At 34.9% G+C, this 23,104-nt stretch overlaps 1 protein-coding gene across 4 annotated transcripts; it reads right to left on the reverse strand.

Annotated features, from left to right (window-relative positions):
• Nucleotides 1-14,604: 14,604 nt before the first annotated feature.
• Nucleotides 14,605-17,873, reverse strand: LOC113334240. Of its 4 annotated transcripts, none has more exons than XM_026580572.1 (6): nt 17,641-17,873; nt 17,474-17,518; nt 17,121-17,199; nt 16,451-16,506; nt 15,622-15,672; nt 14,605-14,830 (listed from the first exon to the last, which is right to left on the reverse strand). In XM_026580572.1, exons 1-6 carry the CDS (start codon nt 17,745-17,747, stop codon nt 14,827-14,829), a joined length of 342 nt encoding a protein of 113 aa, XP_026436357.1. In that variant the 5' UTR covers nt 17,748-17,873; the 3' UTR covers nt 14,605-14,826. The 4 variants fall into 4 exon arrangements, with proteins under 4 accessions (XP_026436357.1, XP_026436377.1, XP_026436364.1 ...); XM_026580592.1 differs by having other exon boundaries at nt 17,121-17,224; XM_026580579.1 differs by lacking the exon at nt 15,622-15,672.
• Between the last annotated feature and the right edge of the window lie 5,231 nt (nt 17,874-23,104).

Here is a 23,104-nt window from a genome sequence, read left to right on the forward strand (position 1 = left end):
CAATATGACTTTCGTCATTAGGTGAAGATACACTCGATCAAAGCGAAACGCTTTACCAACACATGATTTCGAGATATAGATAGGCGAGATATACTCGTCTCGAAATATAAATGTTTATGATCCAGTCTATATAGCATACGACTTTTGTCTCATAAGAAGTAGGAGATAGAAGAGATAGACTTTTGAGTGATAGATAAGTTCAAGTCTCCACATACCTTTTTGTTGATGAAGTTCCACGGTTCCTTGAGTAGATCTTCGTCGTTGTATGATGAATCGCCATGAAGTCCTTGAGATCAACTACACTTTTCTATCCTAGTCTGAGACTTAGCTATGTAGACTAGAAATCAATACTCATAGTTTTGATCACTAACATTGACAAACATGCTTGATATAGCAACGCATGCGAGTTCGACCGAGCTATGCTCTAAGAATCTCCCCCTTTGTCCATTTTAGTGACAAAACTATTAATACATATGGAATATAAAAAAGATAAATTTTAGTGGCTCCTATTCCATAGTCTAATCTTCAACATTTCCTGAAATCTTCGTCCTTCCAAGTACTCCAATGATCCCAAAGGTTTTAAGTTTAGCATAACCGTTGTTGAAGATCCGTAGCTATAACAATGAGAGAAATCGAGATTCTCGATCATTATTATACAATGACATAGTATTATTATGTAACATCAAATTCCAATTGCATCACGACTTTAACAATAATACTACGGTGATATGTATCACTCCCCCTTAGTCAATACTCCATCTCACATGAAAACCACTCCCCCTTACACAATGATCCGAAAACCATATGTATATGTAGTAGAACTACACATTAATTCTCTCCCTTTTTGTCAATAAAATTGGAAAAGATACAAGAACGGGTTCCTAATGAAATTTTCGAGAAGAGACGTTTCATAGACTAAAAGAGAAAAATACATACCAACTTAATTTAGATGCAATCATAAAGCCGAAGCTAAATGCATTCATCAAGGAGTTTTAAGATACAAGATAACCCCTATAAAATTCCATAGCCGCACACCCCGCAAGATATTACCATTAAGCACAAGTTCAAAAGAACTCTCCCCCATTTGATGTCATTCCCGAGAGAACAACAAGAGCGACCTTAATTTCGAAAGAAAATAAGGATTTTTAATTGGACACCAAAAACCATAGGAAAATGATTTTCTATATCCAAATTTCAATCAAATTAATCACAAGTAAACCCATGATTAATTTAATTGGAATACGCAACTAAATCAAACTACAAAAGTGATCAATTTAATTGATTGTGATCAACATAAGTAAACTTACGGAGCTACGACTAAGGTAATCATACGGAGATGACTAACTTAATTGTTCACATACTCAACATAAGGAAAACCTTACGGAATATACGACTACATCAACCAATAGAACATAGTTAGTATAGTCGTTCATATACTCAACACAAGAACTTGTGGAATATATGAAAACTCAACTAGACTAATTACAAGAGAACCCATAATTAATCTAATTGGAATACAAATAACCAAACTAATCACGAAGGTAATCAATTTAATTGTCAAAAGTTTTGCTCGACAAAATAAGACTTTCGGAGCAAATAACTAAATAACCAAGCAAGATGATTAATTTAGTTCATAATGCTCAACATATAACATCTTATGGAACAACCAACAACGCCAATAAGAATAATCGACTTAGTTGTATCGTGCTCAACATAAGACACACAATGGAGCCTTCACGGTAATAAAAAAAGAATGGATCAGTGAAGATCAATACCGTGGAATACATACAAGGATCTATTCTATCTTTCCATCACTATATGCATACTGACATAATAGACTTTATCCTTGTCACACAAAAGATTTTACCCTATTTTCCATCAAATAAATGACTGCATAGGTATAACTTTTTTATTTGTCAAAAATCCATTCGTCCTTTCATCAATACGAATACCAATTTATGAACGACTTTACTTTTGAAAACATATGGTACCTTCAAGTTCACGGATGCAAACAATACATATCCCATAAACAATTTCAATATCACAAAATCATAAAGATTAATACTGCAATAACAATCTTTTTCCTTAGAAGGTAGAATCAATCTTTTTCGCACGGATTTATACCAAGAGTGGTTACCAAAAGCGTATAAAAATATTTCCTTAACAAAGAAGAACATAAAAAGTCATTGACGACTATGCACCATAGTTCACATGAGATGATTGTGAACACTCAAGAATATATAACAATGTGAACTACTACCCAAAATAACTTAGAATGGTATTTCTCTTGTAACAACCACAAAATAACTTAGAATAGGATTTCTCCAAGAATCCCAGTGCCCAAGTCCAAGAGAATAGAACAAGTGCAACGAAACGGAGCAAACACTAAAACAAAAGAGACAGGACAAAGACCAATATTAACTCATCCAAATTCAGAAATTCTCATCTCCATTTTGAAGGGAATTCAATAAGGAAGAGAATGAAAAAATAATGAGGTAAATACGAGTTCGGACGAAGAAGTTACGGCCAAAACAAGTTTACCGAATATCGACGTCAAGTATGCATACGGGTTTGCGAACTTAAACCCCTGGATTTTGATTTTGAATTTGAATGTTGTTATGCATACTTGGTATGTGTACCATGTATTCCAAACATCTGAACTATTATTTTCAAACCTAAACATTTAAGAACCTTAAACACAGATCAAGTTAGGTAGAAATGAATGATAAGCAAGATTATTATAAGTATTCTAAGAAAATAAAAGTACAAATCTTGCTCAAGTTTATAGACATACCTTTTTAGATGAATCCAATAGAATTCTACCTCCTTAATTATCGGCCATAATCTGTGTGCCCCAATTCTTGTGCTTCCCTCACCGTATACAAAGCAGGGCATTCCTTGGTGAGGATGCACTTCCAACACAATCAAGTTGTGTTGGGGTGAAAAAAAGTCTTGCTCACCACAAGTGAACTTTAGATTATCATGAAAGAGATCACTTTTAGAACCTTTCACATCCAATTCCACTTTTTCAAAAAACTTGTTAAGTTCCAACATCATGGATACTGCCTTTTCCATAGTCATGGAGTTTTCTGGAAGGTCATTCCTTTTCACACTCAAAACATCATTGTATTTCTTTGGTATCCACTTCTGAGTGCGTTTAGGAACAGTCGGAACCTTCTTCCCGTCACTTTCTTCTAGAATTCTTGGAAGAGAATTGGATTGACTATTCTTTTGCAAGTTAGTCTTTCTCCAATTGGGAGCATCGGATCTTGTCTTCGTCTTTACGAAGTTATCCTTTTGATAACCATTACGATTATGAAAAGGATTTGTACGACGTTTATAGGAAAATCTAGGTCTATCATAGCACTGATTCCTTTGCCTAAAGGTTGGACAATTACAACCTGTAACGTTAAGAGGATCAGTCTTAACGTATGATCTTGGTTTCACAACTTCTTGTGATGCCCAAACAAGAACATCATGAAGTTTTTTCATTCCTTATACGGAAATGACATCTCCTTTCCAGGTGACCTTTATTTCCGCAATAGTGGCAAACATACACTAGTGGAAAATGGGTGTTTAGCAACCCACATCAGAGACCCTCGTTGACTGCAGTCAGACCGTTGACCAAAGGAAGCCGTCTCTGATATGATAAAAAAATGGAAAATATTCGAGAGACTAATAAACCGTCTCTGAATAGAAAAATTTATTTACCATCTTATCCCCATAGAACCACCGATTCAGCGACCACTGATCATAGTCTGGGGATTGAAACTAAAATTGATCTGACGGTTGGGATTAAGATATCCCATATCTCTATTAAAACCTCAAAAACCTGTCCATTATTCTATCTTCTCCACTCACACCACAGAAACCATCTCCTCTCTCTCCGCTCCCTCCGACCTTCACCTCACCACTTCCATCACCATTCACCACCACAGACAACGAAATCTCCATCCACTACTTTCATCACCACAACAACACCTTCTTCTTCATCTTCTCCACTGATTTAATTCGTTTCCTCAAAATCAACGAAACCCACAAGAACCCTAAAATACAAATCTGCATCGTTTCTCACTTCACAAATTCAAAGTTATTGTAGAAATCAAAGCTTTATCCTAACCCATATCTCAAAATCAAAACCCATGTATCAGAAGAAATCAAGAGGAAACTCTGTAACACTAGATCTAGTTATTTTACACCTGAAATCAGCAGGGTAATATCAATCTTTTTATTGTTTCATAAATTGATAAATTTTTAGTATTGTAGATGATTTAATTTCTTTTGATGTTCTATCGTTTTTGCAGTTAGGTGTTTCCTTTTTCTATTTTTCCTTGCAAGAGAGCTAATCCTGGGGTAGAAGATCTCCTCTCCTAGAGTAAGAATCAAAACTCCTAACTCTAATTCTGAATATAAGTTTAATTTTACTTTGATCTTAAATCCTAGCTAACAATTCCTTTTTTTTTGGTCGAGTCTTTCCAGAACTTCGCAAAAGAAGGATTTAACCCCATCATAGAATGGTATAAATTTCATGATTCCATATTGGTATTACTGGTTAAATGATTGCTTATGATTTTTTTTAATATTTGATGGATGTCCTGTTTTTTTTTTTTTTTTTTTTTGGTTACAGGGTATCCTACACCAGCAGAATAGATAATCCAAAGTCATATTCAAGGATTATAATTGTCATCATATGACAATGACACTCTCAGAAAACCAAGGTTCGTGTGTTTTGATCCGATTTTTCCTTTTTATTAGATTTCGATTATTCAATTTTTTAAAACTGTGAAAGTGTGTGTTGGAAAAGTTCACTTATTGTTATTCAATATTTAGGATTTGCTTAGCTCCAAAATATTAATTCCTGTAGTTGGGATTTTGTTTGCAGCTTAAGGCTAGAGTAGAGTAGTTGCAGTTTTGCAAACTTGCCTCGGGCTATTGGTTATGATTTTAAATAAGTACATGTACATCAGTATTGCAAAATTTGATTCTTTTGCTTCTGTCGATACTTTTTAAAATCTATTGATTCATCTTTGCAACTTAACATTCCATTCTTTGAAAGAATATATTGATTTTGATGCCAGCATACTAGTATAGTTTGTGCTTAACTTTGGGGTTGAATACATATTCCGTATAATGTATGTTAAGATTGAATTGTTACGAGGTTTTGTCGGATTTGAAAACTAAAGAATCAATTAGTGATTTGTTTCAGAGTTGGTTTGTGCACGCAATTTAATATATGTTCAGTGGTAACAATGAGAGCGTGTGATGCTAAAAATGAGAAATACAATTTTGAGTGCTTTTTTTCACTAAGGAACTCAAGGTGCTTGCAAAAATGATTGTTAGAACCTTAGTTCCTTTATCTCAATGTTTGTATAATTTGTTGTTAACACCTTACTTTCCTTTATTGTTTTATTTTGATGAATAACTCAATTATTTCAGGTTCGTAAATACTGACTTCATGCATTAGCCCTTGTTGATATTGGATTAAGTTAGCTACTGGTTGGAGCCTTGGAGGCCATGTGCATTTTAGGAGGAAATAAATGCTTTTTATTTTTCTATTTTCGGCATGAGGTAAGAGCATGAACCTGTTATGTAGTTTTGAATTTCATGAATGCCACTAGTATATGTGGGGAATTGCAATTTGTATAAATTATTTAGCTTTTAGAAGTTTTATGCAGATGATTGTCTAAAAAGAAAATAGTCGTGAAGTGAAAGTAAGGATAGGGATTTTGATAATTCTTCGGATCGACGTACTTTTAGAACAAATAATCCATTGCTACAATTGTTTGGATTAAGCTAACAAATGTTTATTATTGTTATGCGAGTTTATTTTGATTTTGTTACAAGGGATTTACGTGCTTAGAATATAGTATATGTTTTGTGTACTATAAGAGCATTTCTTATGGGATTTTGTTAGCTGTGTTAAGTTTGTGGTTTGAACAACTATATATATATGAGCCCGGCTATCACAACATACAGTAAAGATTTGTGTATTGACATCAAACTTCGTAAAACTGCATATGTGAAATTATTTAAGTTTTTGGGTATTTGAACAGGTGCTATAAGTTACGTGTTTCTTTAATACTGCTGCAGTTTTAAAGTATGCACAAGTTACTTTTTATTATTGTCTACTTATCAAAATCTTTCACCTGAATTGAGCAGTTGGCATCAATGAGTATACAAGGAGAGCTGCAATACGAGGACAATATAATGAGAGCAGATGAGTTCTTATTACATGACAGGTTAGTGAACTATAAAGGAATTGGATCCCTCCAAATGGTTTAGTTACTTTTATTTTTGTCTCCTTATCAGAACCTTGCACTTGAATTGTTCAGTTAACATCAAGGAGAATACAAGGAGGTGGGAATACTGGAAATGCTTGTGCTGCTCGCTTGGGTATGATCCGCAACTATAAAGCTGAGATGATTAAACTATAAGATGTGGCTTATTTGAATGATAATCATTCCTTTACTTTACTTATACCCCCATATGGTTTGAATTACTAAGACCTTATGTTGGTATGTTGCTTGTGAGTGAAAGCATACAAGTTATTTTTGATTTGTAAAATATGAAGGTAGATAGTAATAAATGAGCTCACTTATAATCTTATACCTCATAACTTAACTTAACCAGTTAATAAGCTCAGTGCATAACATTCTCGAGGTTTTTTGAGAATTATTCTCTATTCCCGTAATTGTCATGTAGCTCATTTGGACATAACTTGTCATGTAACTCATCTGGTAATGTTGCTTTCTAATACATAGGACCAGCCATTGGTCCAAATCTTCCATGGTGATTACTATGGAAGTTCAGTTCTAAAACCTTGACTTACTTACACTGTACATGTTCTATTTTGATCTTTTTGTTTCATGTTAATCCTGAAAGTATCTTTAGAATGGTAATGCAAGTCTTAACTCTTTTGTGATGTAGCTTTGAGTAGTGTGCTGGTTATTTAGATTATAACACAGACTTTTGCGTAAAGGAAAGAATGGATATATAGTTCTTCTTTTGCTTGACGTATTTCCCAGGTTACTACACTGTTCATTGTTGTATATGATTTGGTAAAGATAATAGCACTTGTAACACTACATTTAGCTTGTACTTGGAGTAAGATAGATTTATATTTTCATTTAAAGTTTTTCGCTTGTGTTCTTTATCCTTACAAAGTTTGTTTTTTAACCAGGAGCCTCTGAGCCTTGATATGCACCTTGTGTTATTCAGGATGAACTACACAGCATATCAAAAATTACATTTACTGAAGCAGTGCAGTGGATGGAAGAAAGAGCTGTCTCGTCGGTTCTATCCTCGTCTTCCTCATTGCAGATTTTCTAGGTAATTCACCAATGTATCTGTTCTTTATATTGTTAATCTTAGTATTCCCTGAAAATCCCAATGGAAATAATTCACAATCAATATGGTCCCATCAAGAAATCTAAAACATGTGGGATTCGCTTAACTAAGTTATTTCCTAGGAGTTTCTCATAGAAAGGTATTAAGACTAACAATTTTATTATTCATTGTCTAATTTAGATTGGTTGTTTACACTACTTATTGCCTTGGTGGGAAGATGAAATAGATGACTTTGTGATCAATGGAGGAAAACATATGCAACAAGTGAGATCACACTCCAAATATAGAACTTCCCAATTGCCATTCTTTGTTTAAGAACTAAGTGGATGATGATGAGTGGTTCATTGTGCTATTATTAAAACTTTATCATACTATCCAAGTTTATTTTAGTTAACTGATATTGAAACTTTTTTGTTGCGGGTGAGTTGATCATTGGACAAATTATCTTTTTGCGGGTTTGCACCTGTTCTTTAACAAATCTCAGAATTTCATCTTTTTTGTATAATATTAAACCCAATGGAAATGAATGAATGAATGTGGAATTCTCAAGTTTGAGTTTGAGTTTAAATTTGAATTTCAGTTTGAGTTCCACTTGACTTGACTTTGGATTGAATTTATTTGAGTTCCATTTGACTTGACTATGACTTGACTTTAATTCAATTTGACTTGACTTTAATGCAGTCAGATTATTTCAGATTCATCCATTCAGTCATTTCAACAAATCTGAATCTATATATTTTTTTTATATTATAATTTAAATCTGAGACCCATGGGCTGAGGGTTTGTACCTCGGTACCCTTAAAATCGGTCGTTATTCAGAGACCCACGACTTAGGGCCGTATAAAAAAGACGCTTTATCAACGACCTTATCAGAGACCGCTAGAACAGGTCGTTTAACTCGTATATATGACCTGTCCTGACGGTCGCGGAACTTCTGTTTTCCACTAGTGATAAGGAATGTTCTTACCTCGATCCGTGTGTGCTAACTTTGGAGGTTGATAAACTTTGCTCTTTTGAACCTTAACTTCCGGAGAAGGTATTTCACTTTTGCCATCAGTGGAAACCTTTTGTTGAGAAGAATCACTAGCCTTGACAAATTTTACCTCTTTGCTAGTACTTGGAGCATCTATTCCCTTATAGCCAAATCCTCGTGTATCACGATGATTTTTACTTGCTCCTAGCATAGTGGTTAATTTGCTTGAACTAGTATTGAACTTTTTCAAGTCATCTTCCAACATCTTGATTTTATCAAGAGCAACAGCTAAATCAGCCTCAAGGCGTTTTTCTCGAGTGAGATAAGTGCTTTCTATGTCGTCAAAACTTGTTTGTTGATAGTTAAACCTTGCTTCTGATTCTTCAAGTTTCTCTTCCAACAAAAGTACTTTTGATAAAGATTATCACATTCAAGTGACTTCATACGTAGGTTTTTCTCAGAATTCTTGAGGATCGATTCGCAAGAACGATTCGAAAAATAAACACCTGCGTAACATCTTCTCAATTTCTTGTTCTCTCGACAGAGAGGAATTATAAGAGGTGAGACATGAGAAGTTGTAATCTTCTTCATTTTCTATGAATCCAAAAAATTAACATACTCTGAGACTTCCTCATCAACATCTCTATCAATATCTGAATCACCTTCATCAGAAAGTTCATCCAACTGTTCTTCTAGGAGAGTTTCCCAATCAACAGTTTTTACATCAAGAGAATGTTTGGATATTGACTTAGATGTGACAGTTCTCTCAGGTGAATCCAAGCTTTTAGAATCATCTGGTAATTTCTGAACTGGTGCGTTATTAGAGATAGACTCGTCCATAATCTGATCGCTACAAACACAGACTTATAAGGTCTTTAACGTGTTTGCCTGCTCTAATACCAATTGAAAAAGCGGGGGTCTAACAACACCACCCAATATTTCGCTTAGCAATCTGTATGGACTAACTCCGAAATACTTTGCTAGAGAGTCCACTAGACATTCAGACTCAATCTAGATAAAAGTATCTCAAGGAGTTAATATCTCTCTCTTGATTTGATTTTTACTCAAGCTAAAAACAATAGCGAGTCTTTATCAAATACAAGGAATAACTTGGACGGTACCAAAGACCAATGTCCAAGTGTTAATCAACGAAATCGACAACCACAAGGTCGGATCTCCAATCGATTAACCTTTAACGCACAACCTATATTATTTCAATTATAAAGATAAACAATATAATGCGGAAAATGAAATAACACAGACACCAGAAATTTTTTTAACGAGGAAACCGTAAATGCAGAAAACCCCCGGGACCTAGTCCAGATAGAATACACACTGTATTAAGCCGCTACAAACACTAGCCTACTCCAATCTAACTTCGGACTGGACTATAGTTGAACCCCAATCAGTCTCCCACTAATTCAAGGTACAGTTGTACTCCTACGCCTCTGATCCCAGCAGGATACTGCACACTTCATTCCCTTAGCTGATCTCACCCACAACCAAGAGTTGCTGCAACCCGAAATCGCAGACTTGATAATAAACAAATCTGTCTCACACTGAAAAGTCTATCAAAGGATAAATCTGTCTCCCACAGAAAAACCCTAGGTTTTTGTTCCGTCTTAAGATATGAAATCAAGGTGAACAGGAACCAATTGATAATCCGGTCTTATATTCCCGAAGAACACCCTAGATTAATCGATCACCTCTCAACAGTCTTACTTGAATACACAAGAGGACGTCGAGGAATCACAAACAGTGAGACGAAGATGTTTGTGACTTCTTTATCTTGCCTATCGGAGAACTCTCACGATCTCAATCCAATCAAATATTGTACTTGTACGATAGAAGATGCAAGATCGGATCACACAACTACGATAAAAGTAGTATCGGTCTGGCTTCACAATCCCAATGAAGTCTTTAAGTCGTTAACCTGGTTTTAGAGAAGAAAATCAAAGGTTAGAGGAGAATCGACTCTAGCGAGCGCACTAGTATCACACAGACGTGTGGGAATTATTTTTGCCCAATGCTAGATGTCTCCTATATATAGTCTTCAAATCAGGGTTTTGCCTTAGTTACAAAGCAATCAATATTCACCGTTAGATGAAAACCTGATTTAGATTCAAGATAATATTTCTCAACCGTTAGATCGAAAACTTAGCTTGTCACACACACTTGAGATATACGTTTACTGGGTTTGTGAAAACCGTGCCCAAACGTGTATGTGTATGTTGGTTCAACATAGTAACCCAAAAGGTCAACCATATGAGCATTTCATATTAACCTTGTTCTTCTTCACCATAACTAGTTCAATTGACTCAAATGAACTAGTTAGAGAGTTGTTCAATTGCTATGAGATCTTATGTAACTACACAAGACACAATTGAAACAAATATGATTCGATTCGATTGAATCGGCTCATGAACTTTAAAGCCACGGTTTGCATACTGCATTCCTTTGTAATTTAAGTTTCATGTTCAGAGCACATCTTTAGATCATAACCCACTCAAGTACGCAAACAAGTTCGCGGACTTAAGACTACCGGCAGAGTTTTCCAAACTCAGCAGAAAATCTCGGCAATGAGACTTCCGCCAGTTCGTGGACTAAACATGCAAACGAGGTTTTTGGAAAATCCCAACAGAAATTCTTGGCAAGAGAACTTACGTCAGTTCGCAAACTGAGTTCGCGGACTTGGAAAAGCCAATTCCTCTGGTTTCTCTCAATCAACAGAGTTCGCAAACTTCGGATTAAGGAATATGACTTATGCACATATGTGTTTCCACACAATGCTTATATCCATCATTGGTTATATAGACCTAAACTCTCATTCCAACCATTGAAACATTCTTAGAGGACGTTATATAGTTGTTACACTATTTCTCGTCAAAGCGATTTTCAAAGTGATTGAAACAATATGAATTTCGTCATTAGGTGAAGATAAACCCGATCAAAGCGAAACTCTTTACCAACACATGATTTCGAGATATAGATAGGCGAGATATACTCGGCTCGAAATATAAATGTGTATGATCCAGTCTATATAGCATACGACTTTTGTCTCATAAGAAGTAGGAGATAGAAGAGATAGACTTTTGAGTGATAGATAAGTTCAAGTCTCCACATACCTTTTTGTTGATGAAGTTCCATGGTTCCTTGAGTAGATCTTCGTCGTTGTATGATGAATTGCCATGAAATCCTTGAGCTCAACTACACTTTTCTATCCTAGTCCGAGACTTAGCTATGTAGACTAGAAATCAAGACTCATAGTTTTGATCACTAACATTGACAAACATGCTTGATATAGCAACACATGCGAGGTCGACCGAGCTATGCTATAATAGCAATTATCACATATACGATGACTTGGTGCCTGTAACGCTTTTGTTGAAGACTTCTTCTCTTCGGGTTCCGATAATTTTGCCTAAATTTGTTATATATTTTCACCCAAAAGGTTCCAGAGTCTATTCTTACGGGGGAGTGATCTACAAGTCGACTTTCGGCGTACCATGCTTTGATGATTGTCAAATCGTCGGCGGAGTCAAACGATGCCATGCTTATATATGGTGTGAAACGATCAGTGGTAGAGTATATGGAGTAGGAGTGAATAGAATCAGAAAGTTTGAGGAAAATTGGGTCCAAGTATGAGGTCTCTATGTATAGAGAAATATCCCAACGACTAGTTTTTTGAAAAATGTGAAATAATTGAGCACAATCGGTCCTCTTGAATGTCCTTAAAATCCGATTGTTGTTTGATACCAACCAAAAACGGTCTTTATGTTTGGCAACATAAACTGATTGTCCGCCTGTAAAAATTAGAATTTCCGCCGACAGTAATCGGTTTATATAAATGCACATGTAATCTGATTCTGACGAGAAAAAAATACAGAAAAACTTCATTTGTAAGGCTTGAAGAATAAGATTTTACTGACACCCATATAAACCAATTCCTTGATGAAGCCTCAATTATCGGCTTATAAGTGGAGTCGGATAGCCCAATTGTGTGCATGTATTTGAAAAACAAAGTATGAAGCATGCATAAACTTGTTTTGCCATAAACCCATAACGCACACAATTATAGTTAAAAGTGTAAGTGCATTAAGTTCATAAATCTATTAAACCATAATCATCCAAAAAAAATACACCATCCAAACCGCTAAAAGTCTTAAAAGCTTAAAACTTAACACTAATTATAATATATAGAAGAAAGCATCCACATCATGGAGCTGCAACATCACCATCAGCATTAGGAGCAGCAACAGCAGCTGCATCCATTTCTTCACACAAACTATTCAAATGGCTGTCGCGTTCCCTCCGAGCTTCAATCGTATCCCTCCTTCTCCTGGTAAACCTGATGATCTCAACGAGCTCTTCCAATGCAAGCTTATCGGCCAGCACCAGTGCCTGCTCCAGATGAGTCTCACATCCATAGTCAAACTTGTAGAGGCTTCTAGGTACATGGCCTGTGGTGTCCTATCAACATCCTCATGTTAGAGATCTCGATAATAAAAAGCTAAGTGTCTGAATTCCATATCTATGAGAAGAAAAAAAGAACTACTTCAACAATTAGAGCATAGGACAACATATGTAATCCGATTCTAACCACAAAAACACACAGGAAAATGAAGGTTCCACGATCGGTTTATATGATACATACTAGTAAATGACCCGTGCCGTAACGGCCAGGACTATGATTTGTTGTCACTATCACCGACTGTTAGCTAGTTAATTTACTCGGATTAGTCCTATTTTTGTAACTACTAAAATAACATATTTTAATCAAAAGCTCACACAAAACATTTTTTTTTTTGCTGAAATAATCCCACTCCTTTTCACCTTCATAATCCCGTCACCTGTTTTGTTACTTATGTAGTTCTCTAAACAATCTTTAATTAGGAAAAAATTTAATGGTAGACCAAATTTCATAGTCCAATTGTGGACCAATAAAATCCAACCATCCAATAAAATTATGCAGGTCCCACTAACACTTTAAAACCCCATCCCAATCAGATCCTGTGATGGAGGAGAGGTAGACCAAATTGGTCTACCTCTAATGGTCCGCGCCTAGGAAGGTCGCTTTAATTAATATCTTCCGTCCCACCGTAAAGGTCTTTCACTTTATTATCAATTAACAATCTATCTATGAATATGTATAGTCTTCTGCCCAAGTCACTTTTCGTTTCATTCTTTGAAACCAAACATACCCTTAGGACTTTCAATTGGGTCGGATGGACTTTCAATATGAGGATTTTATAGATAGTTAGATACTCTCTAATTTTAAAGATAAAGCGATTGCGCTTGGAAAAAACATTTAAGCCACGAACAGAGAAAATGATAAGAGGAGTGAGATAAGTATAGATAGATTAGAGATGAACATTGCAGAAATGTTAGTTGGTTGTCCAGGTAGGAAGAAAAAAATAACAAATACAAATCATGCATTAGATAAATTCCAAACAATATTATCAACGTGTAAAGAATCACGCAAGAATGTGTACAATAACATTACCAACCTTTCGCCTTTGTCATTGTTTCTAACATTCTGAGCCTGGGCTTGGCATCGGTTTAATACTATTACATAGACTTTTAGATGCATCTCTTTTTAGAGGACATGTGTTGCCTATAATTATCAGTTATAACGTAGCATGCATATGACAGCATTGTGTTCTCTGTATGCCAAAGAAAGATGTAGTTAACTTAAGGAAAATATGGGTTGGCGATATTAGGTGCACCATCTGTCTCAACTCTCTTGATTTAGTTTAAGCTCACCATCTTCTTACACTTCCGTAACCTGTACCCACTATATAGGACAGCACATAGTGAAACAGAAGAGAGCGAAACCTCATTGGTCCCACGAAGTCTATTTCATTTCATCCAATGATGCCCTTCTTCTTTTCAGGCGGCTGACTGAAACTCTTGTAGGTGCTTATTGGGAGAAATTTAAAAGTAATGCAGGTAGTAGGGGGGGCATTGGAAGGTTCGCGTTGGCGCAGGAAGGCATTACTGAGACATAGAAAACTCAGAAAACACAACTTAGCCAAAGACACATAAAATAATGTACAATAATACCTAGTCAACGGAACCTGGAAGCTAAAGTATTATGTCTTATCAGCATTGTGAACTAAGAGCTTTTGTTGGGGAGATCAAAGTGTGAGGCACGAATGTAGTTGGGGATTTTAAGTGGCTTTATATAGCATGCCATGAGAATTTCCATGGTGTTTTTCTGACCTGAAGCGTCATCGATGCAACAATTAAATGCACCATTATGAGAGACAGACAAATTAGAGAAAATCTCTGAAACCGCATATATTCCAACAGGGGGTTTGTTTCCACGCTAAATATCAGCAATCAAAACATTCACAATGCACCATTAAGAATTTAGAATTACTTTTATGGTCTGTCTTTTCAGGTGAGAATCATGCCTTCCTCTTCTTGGTGCAAAAAGAATCACTCATGAGAGGCCGCATTCCAGTTTCTTATAAACCCATTGCCGTCTGTAACTAAGTTGTTGTTTACCTGCAAAAAAAAAAAAAAAAAAAAAAATGTAAGAAAATTAGTTAAAGAGAAAATAGTTTCAGAAATTAACTTTTGCAGTATGAAGAGCTAAAAATACACATCAAATGTTCCATCAACTACGACTCTTTCAAACTAAAGTTTCAGAACTATCTCAACAATATTATTTCCACTGAAACACATAGCTCCATCATGTGAAATGAGGGATGGGCAGTTGACTTACTGGCGAACTATTTTTATGTTAAACTATCTTATGGAGTACTTCCAAATGAATGATTCCTCGCAAAGGGACTACAGACTACCAATAAAGGACATTGGGTGGAGTCACAATTAATTGAGCCCCCTAACTCAGGAAATAAGAGTTAGATTATGTATATGTACTAACAGATTGAAGGCTAGTAAGCTGACAAATTCGGATTCGGCAAGGAGTTGAGGCACCCCATTTCCTGTATTGGTTGTTGGGTGCTCTAGTTTTGTGAACCGTGACATTTATATCGACAACAGAAGATATACATGACAGGCTCATAAATACACATGTGGATTCATTTAGATAAGGTACGTTAAAGTACCTCTCAACCACTCAAGAGCTCGGGATGCAGCGTGTTCTAACAGTTTCTGAATCTCACTGTCTAAAGCTACAAAAACAGTAGTGAACGGTGGATTCTTGGACTTTGTAAAGGAATAGATACCTTCTTGGTATAGATCTAAAGGGACCATGACAAACTTAATAAAATAACGTATTAATAAGTTGCAACAAACACAGGTAAATTGATATGTACAATTATGGGGATTACTGGTGTACGTGAGGTTCCACTTTAGATTCACAGTTAGCACACCATAAGTCCCTGTAAACAATAGATTTATCTTAGGGATGTATCGTGTCAACAAACATAGCATTCCTTACTTTCACTATAAAAATAAATAAACAATATGCTTACTATAGGATGCAGACCAAAACGTGAAAGACTATGGACATCTTTGCTATAGAGAATGTTCAAATTCAACTTTCTAATAGCTAAGCAACATGCTGGCTATAATTGCAGGCTAGAAACTCAATGAAACGTTATGCAAACAAAAGCTTCATTATGTATCCATTCAGTGATTCCTTCCAAGCCCACATTTAGTATTTGCTAATTATAAACCATTGCCTTAGATAACTACGGATTCAATAAATAGAGTTCTTTTAAAGAAAATGCAACTGCTCGTGGTTGGGGAGCATATATAAATCCTAGATACATTATAGCATAACGAATTTTGGTTGATATATCTAAAGCAAAAACCAACACAGATTTCCAGCACCGTCTCTAAAGAACTTACAACGTGTCGTCGGGTAGATTATCGATTTTTCAGTCAGTAAGTACATATTGTCTTATGAGCAGACATACTCCATTTGTCGTAAGCTTGTGTCATCATTATTTGGTGCTCGAGTGGGGAAGTATGAAAATATGGCACATTTAGCCGATTCAACATATGAAACGGCATATGCAAAATATCAACCAATGAAATATAAACCACACATTTATATGCTAACCAAAATTAGACACTAAAATTTTACATACACAACGACTTAACGCTGTAACAAATTTACACTAAACTAAATCCCAACAAATCAAGATGCCTTACCTATTCGGATTGTCGCGGGTAGCAGCTCTAATCTGTGAAAGCCAGCGTTGTACATCCTATTCAGAAGAATACCAATCCAGTAAATTGAAAATTAGTACATCCAGATGCCAATAATTTATTTTCCGTTAATAAAACTACTGGTTAGTCATATTTACATAAATTATCTGTTCCAAGTTACTCTTACCATTTAACCATCAACTAACAGAATCTGATAGCTGCAAATGATATAAAACTAATATTGATTATTAAATTTTACAATGGGTTTGAAGGATTTCTTCATTCACAAAGGATTTAATGCTAAAAATTCAACCTTAATTTCCTAGCTGATAAAAACATATATGAGAAGAAATAGAGAAGATAACGAATGTAAGTGGAAATCTAGAGATTGACGAACCAAATTGGAAAAAAGAAGAAGAGTGATCCAAAGAAAAGATCCAGATAAAAACTAAGCCTTTGAGTGAGTAGGAGAACCTAAAATCAAGTTGTGGGAATCTCATCTTTAACTTGACAGTGGTATTAATGAACACTTGCCCATAAATGAACAATTAGAACAACTAAACAACACATGTTTAGGAGGATCACCTTAACCGCAACAAAAATGAACAATGAGAAACCGAAAAAGAATCAATTAAAAATTAAAACATAAGAAATCAGGGTTTTAATTTCTAACCTGAGCAGCCACCCTACTAAATGATGTTGATAGTGGTACTTTTTCGTTTGCTTCCCCTTTTTCCACCGCTGCCACTCTACTAAGCAAACCTAAATTCTCTAGCACTTCATATTCGTTCAACCATCATCAACAACAACAACAACAAGTTGCGTAGCCTCATGACACTATTAAACTAAATATAAAATTCCTTAATTTGGATATTACATCTGCATGAAAAAACTTAATCTGATACAATATGTAGTATGAACTTTAGGATCGATGGTTATTGCTCTTAAGGATGAGAGCAATAGTTGCCACATTGGCATTATAACAAACAGTTGATATGAATGACAACCACTTCCACTGATATTTACCTGAGACCAACATTAGTGTGTGCAGGGTTCCCGGATAAGGTGGTTCTACACATCCGTCGTTCATCAACAATAACAAAACCGATCAGAAAATAAAACTTCTGGAAAAGTAACAAATATAAAACCAACATAAATATGAAATAATCAGTATTAAAATTAGAGAAATTTACATGAACATGAATCTTGATAGAGAAAAAGGAGATTGGTAAGCACTGAGAACTTTTGCGAAGTAACATTTTTGGGGGTTTATGTAGCCGAACATTTCAAGGATTGGCATGCAGAAATAATGGTGTTGTTAATGGGTATCTTTTATTCTGATAACGTATAACAATTGATTTGATTAATCAGGTTTGTATCAAAAGGAATAACGGTGGTTCTAATTGATTTCCTTAGTTGCGGTTGAAAAGCTGGAGCTGAGTAAAATCGTAGTAAAGGCAGCTTACTTTTAATAGGCGTAACAGAAGGAAATTAAAGGAGAGAAGCAATTTGGGACGTTGGATGAAGGCGTAAGATGGGGTGTATTGTGAGCCACGATTTATTTTCTTCACTTTCTTGCAGTTACGGAGAAATAAGAGCCGCCGATCGTTATAAAAGGCCTAAGCAAAGCCGTTAGATGGCGAAAAACACATTTGTTTTTGTAAGATAGATATAAAAACCGAATCCTGGATGGGAATCTGAACAGAAAATTTCCAAAATCGGTATATAAACCACGTAAATAAAAATCGATTGTATGAGCACATATTTCAAAAAAATAAGTATCATAATTGGTTTCTGCTGATGCACTTATAAACCGATTTTGGTGATGTCTCTTCATATTCTGACTCGGTCGATGCTAATCATCCTATAAATCGATTCCTCTACATGCTCTTCATGGAACGAAGAACAAAACCAAAAATCGGTTGACACGATAGATCTACATAAACCAATTCTGGGTAAATCAAAGATTTTTAGTTTTAAAATTGGAATTTTAAACATGTAAATCAATAAATAAATGCTAATAATATAACCGGTTGATGGAGATTTATCTTTTCTTGGTTGGATCGGAGATCGTTGGAGAAGAAGATAAAAAAAATTGATTAGGGTTTATGAAATTTGGAAGGATTAGATGAGAATAAAAAGTTTTTTTTGTTTAGGTATTTATGTTTTTGATTTTTTACAGTTATGTTTTTGGTTTTTTAGTGAAAATAATAATGGATTAGTATTTATATGGATTAGTAGAAGGATTATTTTTGGGGCTAGATTGGTGTTTTTGTCAAGTTTGGCACCCCATAGCCATTTGTAAAAGTTGGGAGAGGAATTTGATAGGGCCCGAATAAATATCCTAGGCCCCAAAGTAGGAAGATAATTTATTGGATTGTCATGATAATTATAATAAATTCAACAATTCATCCTTCTGGAATGTAGCATACAACTCTCCGTTTTATCCTGCTCTCCAAGTGTGTTTGTTTCCCATTATTCTTTCTCATGGAAAGCCGATTCATTATCTATTATTTTACATGACATATGAAAAGACGAGGGTACCCAAATATACCTCAATCTAAAACTTTTCCACCTATAAGTCCTTTCTCCAAAAGTGATTGTCTATGGACTAAATCGAGACAATACAACTAATCGGTTCAAACTTCGTGTGATCGTCTATGGATACGAGATCGAGACAATACCACAACAAGATAACTTGTGTGATTGACTATGGATTCAAGATCGAGACAATACAACAACGAAGTATGATTACTTGATAATAGGTTTGGACTTAACCAAACACAATAAGATTGATATCAAGTAATTAAGAATTAACGTTTGTGTATTTTACTTCTAATTATAATAAAAACAATTATAATTGCGGAAATAGAAAAGTAAAAGACACAACAAGATTTTGTTAACGAGGAAACCGAAAATGCAGAAAAACCCCGGGACCTCGTCCCGAATTGAATACTCTCAAGATTAAGCCGCTATACAAAATCTAAACCAACTTCGTATAGTTGAGACCAAGCAACTAAACCTATAGTTCACCTAGTTCCGTCTGTATCCCTGCGCCTCCAACTTGCAATAAGTCACGCACTTGGAACAATTTCTTTGGTTCGTATTCCAAACAGTAAAGGAACAAAAAATTTGTTCGGTAATAACTCTTTTCAAACAAGTGATATGAGTTTGACAAAAGGCTCTTCCGTTTATCCCAATAAACTACTTTGTCAGGTTCTTAGATCTATCTCAATACAACTACCAAAGTAATTGTCTAGATTTTGCAATCAATACTTCATAGTCACAAAGACAATATATTGATGCCGATCTACTCAACTAATCAATCAAGGTTATCACAAAGATAAACCGATTATAGTTGGATCCCCAGCCAATCAAGTTTTGTGCACACAAAAGATTATGAACTCAAACAAGCAATCTTCTTTGTCTTCAAATCTTCTTAGATCCTCAATAAACACCTGCACACAATCAACTTGATTCTCTTGTGATCAATCACACACAGAACGTAGTCTGTTAACAATGGATTATCACAAGACGTCTTTAGATCTACAAACAGTCTAATGATCCCCGTCGAAACTTCGATCTAGTTTGAGTGAATCTTATATCAGAAGAAAAGATTCAAGCATAAACAAACTAGGTGCAATCAAAGTTCAACGATCGTTAGTCAATCAAATCAACTGAAAACTAATAATAAATGGGAATTATCTAGTTTCCCACCAACGGTACTCGTAGAGCTTCCCAATCCCAAAGAAGTCTTTAAAACGAGCGGTCGTAAGAGATTTCGCCGAATTATGGTACTTTCTTCTCCGAATGGACGGCTCCACCAGTAACAACACAACTAGGTAGTTTTGTTGGCTCTGAGGATTAGTTTGCTCGAAATGCAAACTTCAATATTTATAGACCAAGGAAGTTTGGACACCAAGGAATTTCCAAAAATGAAAATATTCTCAAGATATGCAATATATTTCCAAATTCGGTTTTCATAATTCCTGGAAATGCTCTGTCCAAATATTGACCGAAATCTCAGTAGAAAATCTCCAATTAGTAAATGCACATTACCAATTTTATTTTCTAAAGATATGCATTTTAATTGCTGGAAATTAAAAGCATATAAAACTAAAAACCTTAATTAAAAGATTTTCAATTTATTTCGATCCGGAATCTCCTTTAGTTATTAAGGAATATCTTTGAATAATAAAAGATAAGAGTTACTGCACATGTTCAAAGTATGTTGACATCTTTACTTTGTAAATACTTTTTCATATTTACAATCTTGGAACCGATTTGCCACACTTCCAAACGAGTTTAGAATTGGTTTATCTGATTTCCAAGGACTATGCGATTGATCAAAAATATTCAATTACCATTTATGGGTCTAACACTTCTACCAAAACAAGTTTCGGTTCTACCTCCAAGTGGATACTAGGATCGGTCACATTAGTTTGCAAAACATTATTAACTAAGTACCATGATCGGTTACCACTTATTTATGGTACTTACTTGTGATCGGTTGCACAAGTTATAGGATCGGTCACACCAATTACGAAAACTTGTTAACCTACTACAAGGATCGATTACACATCTTGTGATTAGTCCCAACCAAGTTTTGCGATCGGTCACCCAATGACTTGGAATGGTCACACCAATTACAAATACCGATCATACCATCTCAGGTAATTACTTAAGATCGGTTTCACTAATAAAAGTCATACCAGTACAAAAGTCAGGCATTGTGAATAGTTTTACCAAGATACAAAAACAAGTTATGAGCGGTTATACTAAACACATATATTGGTAATCCAAAGATTTGCAATGAAAACAATACCAATAAGCCTAGTGATTTCCCTTTCGATTCATAAAACAAGTCTATGAATTGTACTTCCTTTAAACGAATGTAAAACATTGTTTCCTAGGATGAAATATTCACCCATACCCATACACATAATAACAATAGCATTCATACGATTATGTCGATGTATTATATAGAAGTTCAAAAGATAGACGTTATACTTCGTATTGTAATTCCTTAATACTATGTATAACTAGAGTATAATCATTCACAGCTTCGCAGTTATGTTTTCAATATGCACGACTTGAAAGATACGTTAGGAATGAAACAGTTCAAGTCAAATATTACTAACCTCAAGTGTAAGGATGATGTCGTCGTTGTAGCTCTTTACTTCTTCACATTCTTCAAGTCTTCACGTAATACTTGTAAGTCTCATATTCTAGTAACTTTCTAGCTAACCTATACGAAGTTGACTTTAGTATATAATCAAGCGACTCTTTAAATGAGTTTTGATTCACTAAAATATGACAACCAAAATTGACATACCAACACTTGGTGGGTTCAACCGAGCAATGCTCTAAAAATCTCCCCCTTTGTCAATTTTAGTGACAAAACTCTTACATCATATGGATTAACAAATTACAAGAATGCATTACACATACGCTTGATTCCAAGTTTCAACAACACAATAACCTGTATACATTAAATCCATAAATGCCGTTGTTGACATTATAATAACAAAGCTAATACTCCCCTTAAAGGTAAGATAGGTAGATTTTCAATCCGCACGTCTTTGTTATTCCCTTTGTAGTCCATATAACTATAAGTATCAATATGATATGTTACTCCCCCTTAGTCTATGCTTTACTCTTTCGTTAGATATAACGTTTAAGCACCATTGTACTTTCCTTAGTGATACCACATCACTTTGTTTACTCCATATATTTCTCCCCATTTTGTCACAAAATGACAAAGGTACGAGCAAATAAAGGACAAACCTAAAGGATCTTACAAATCTCAAAAGAATTGCAACCTATAAGAGTTAAGCACGAGGGTTCCACATACCATTTTAGATAACCAATATCAAAACCGAAACTACAAAGTAATTTTGTTTTGATATGTTACCAAGGAAACAATTTCCCAAAGAAATTTTCCCTAATAGTTTAGAAAATCAAAAATCAACTAAGCACCTTAGTTCTTTTGCTAAACTGATTGCACAAATACAATCACTTGTTCGATAAGACCAAAATAAAGATCAGAATTAACTCTATTTTTCTCATCAGGTTTTAATTATTCAAATAATAACTTAGACCTTTCACTTTTAAATAAGACATGTACTAGGTTAGTTGACTAGCATTTCTTGTTAAGGCATTCGATTAGACTTGAATAGCCGAAACCTCAACTTTGATAAGTCTAACTAAGATCAGAAATAACTTAGTTTCTCTTATCCGGAATCCAATTGGACTAAAGGTTCTAATTGTTCAAATAATAACTTAGACCTTTCACTTTTAAATAAGACATGTACTAGGTTAGTTAACTAGCATTTCTTGTTAAGGCATTCGATTAGACTTGAATAACCGAAACCTCCACTTTAATAAGTCTACCTAAGATCAGAAATAACTTAGTTTCTCTTATCTGGAATCCAATTGGACTAAACAATTGATCTCGAAAACCCTTTTTGTTAAGCCATAAACAATTCATACAAACCAAATAAATCAACTTGCATAATTATTTACCTCAACCGGAAGCAATTGAAACAAACATAGACATTAAAGTACCGCAATTGCACCGTAATTTTGTAAGCCTAAACAATTGATACCAAACAATAAAGCAAGATAACAATAGTTTTTGTTAACCGGAAACAATTG

This window comes from Papaver somniferum, chromosome 1 (assembly GCF_003573695.1).
Source record: "Papaver somniferum cultivar HN1 chromosome 1, ASM357369v1, whole genome shotgun sequence".
NCBI lineage: Eukaryota > Viridiplantae > Streptophyta > Magnoliopsida > Ranunculales > Papaveraceae > Papaver > Papaver somniferum.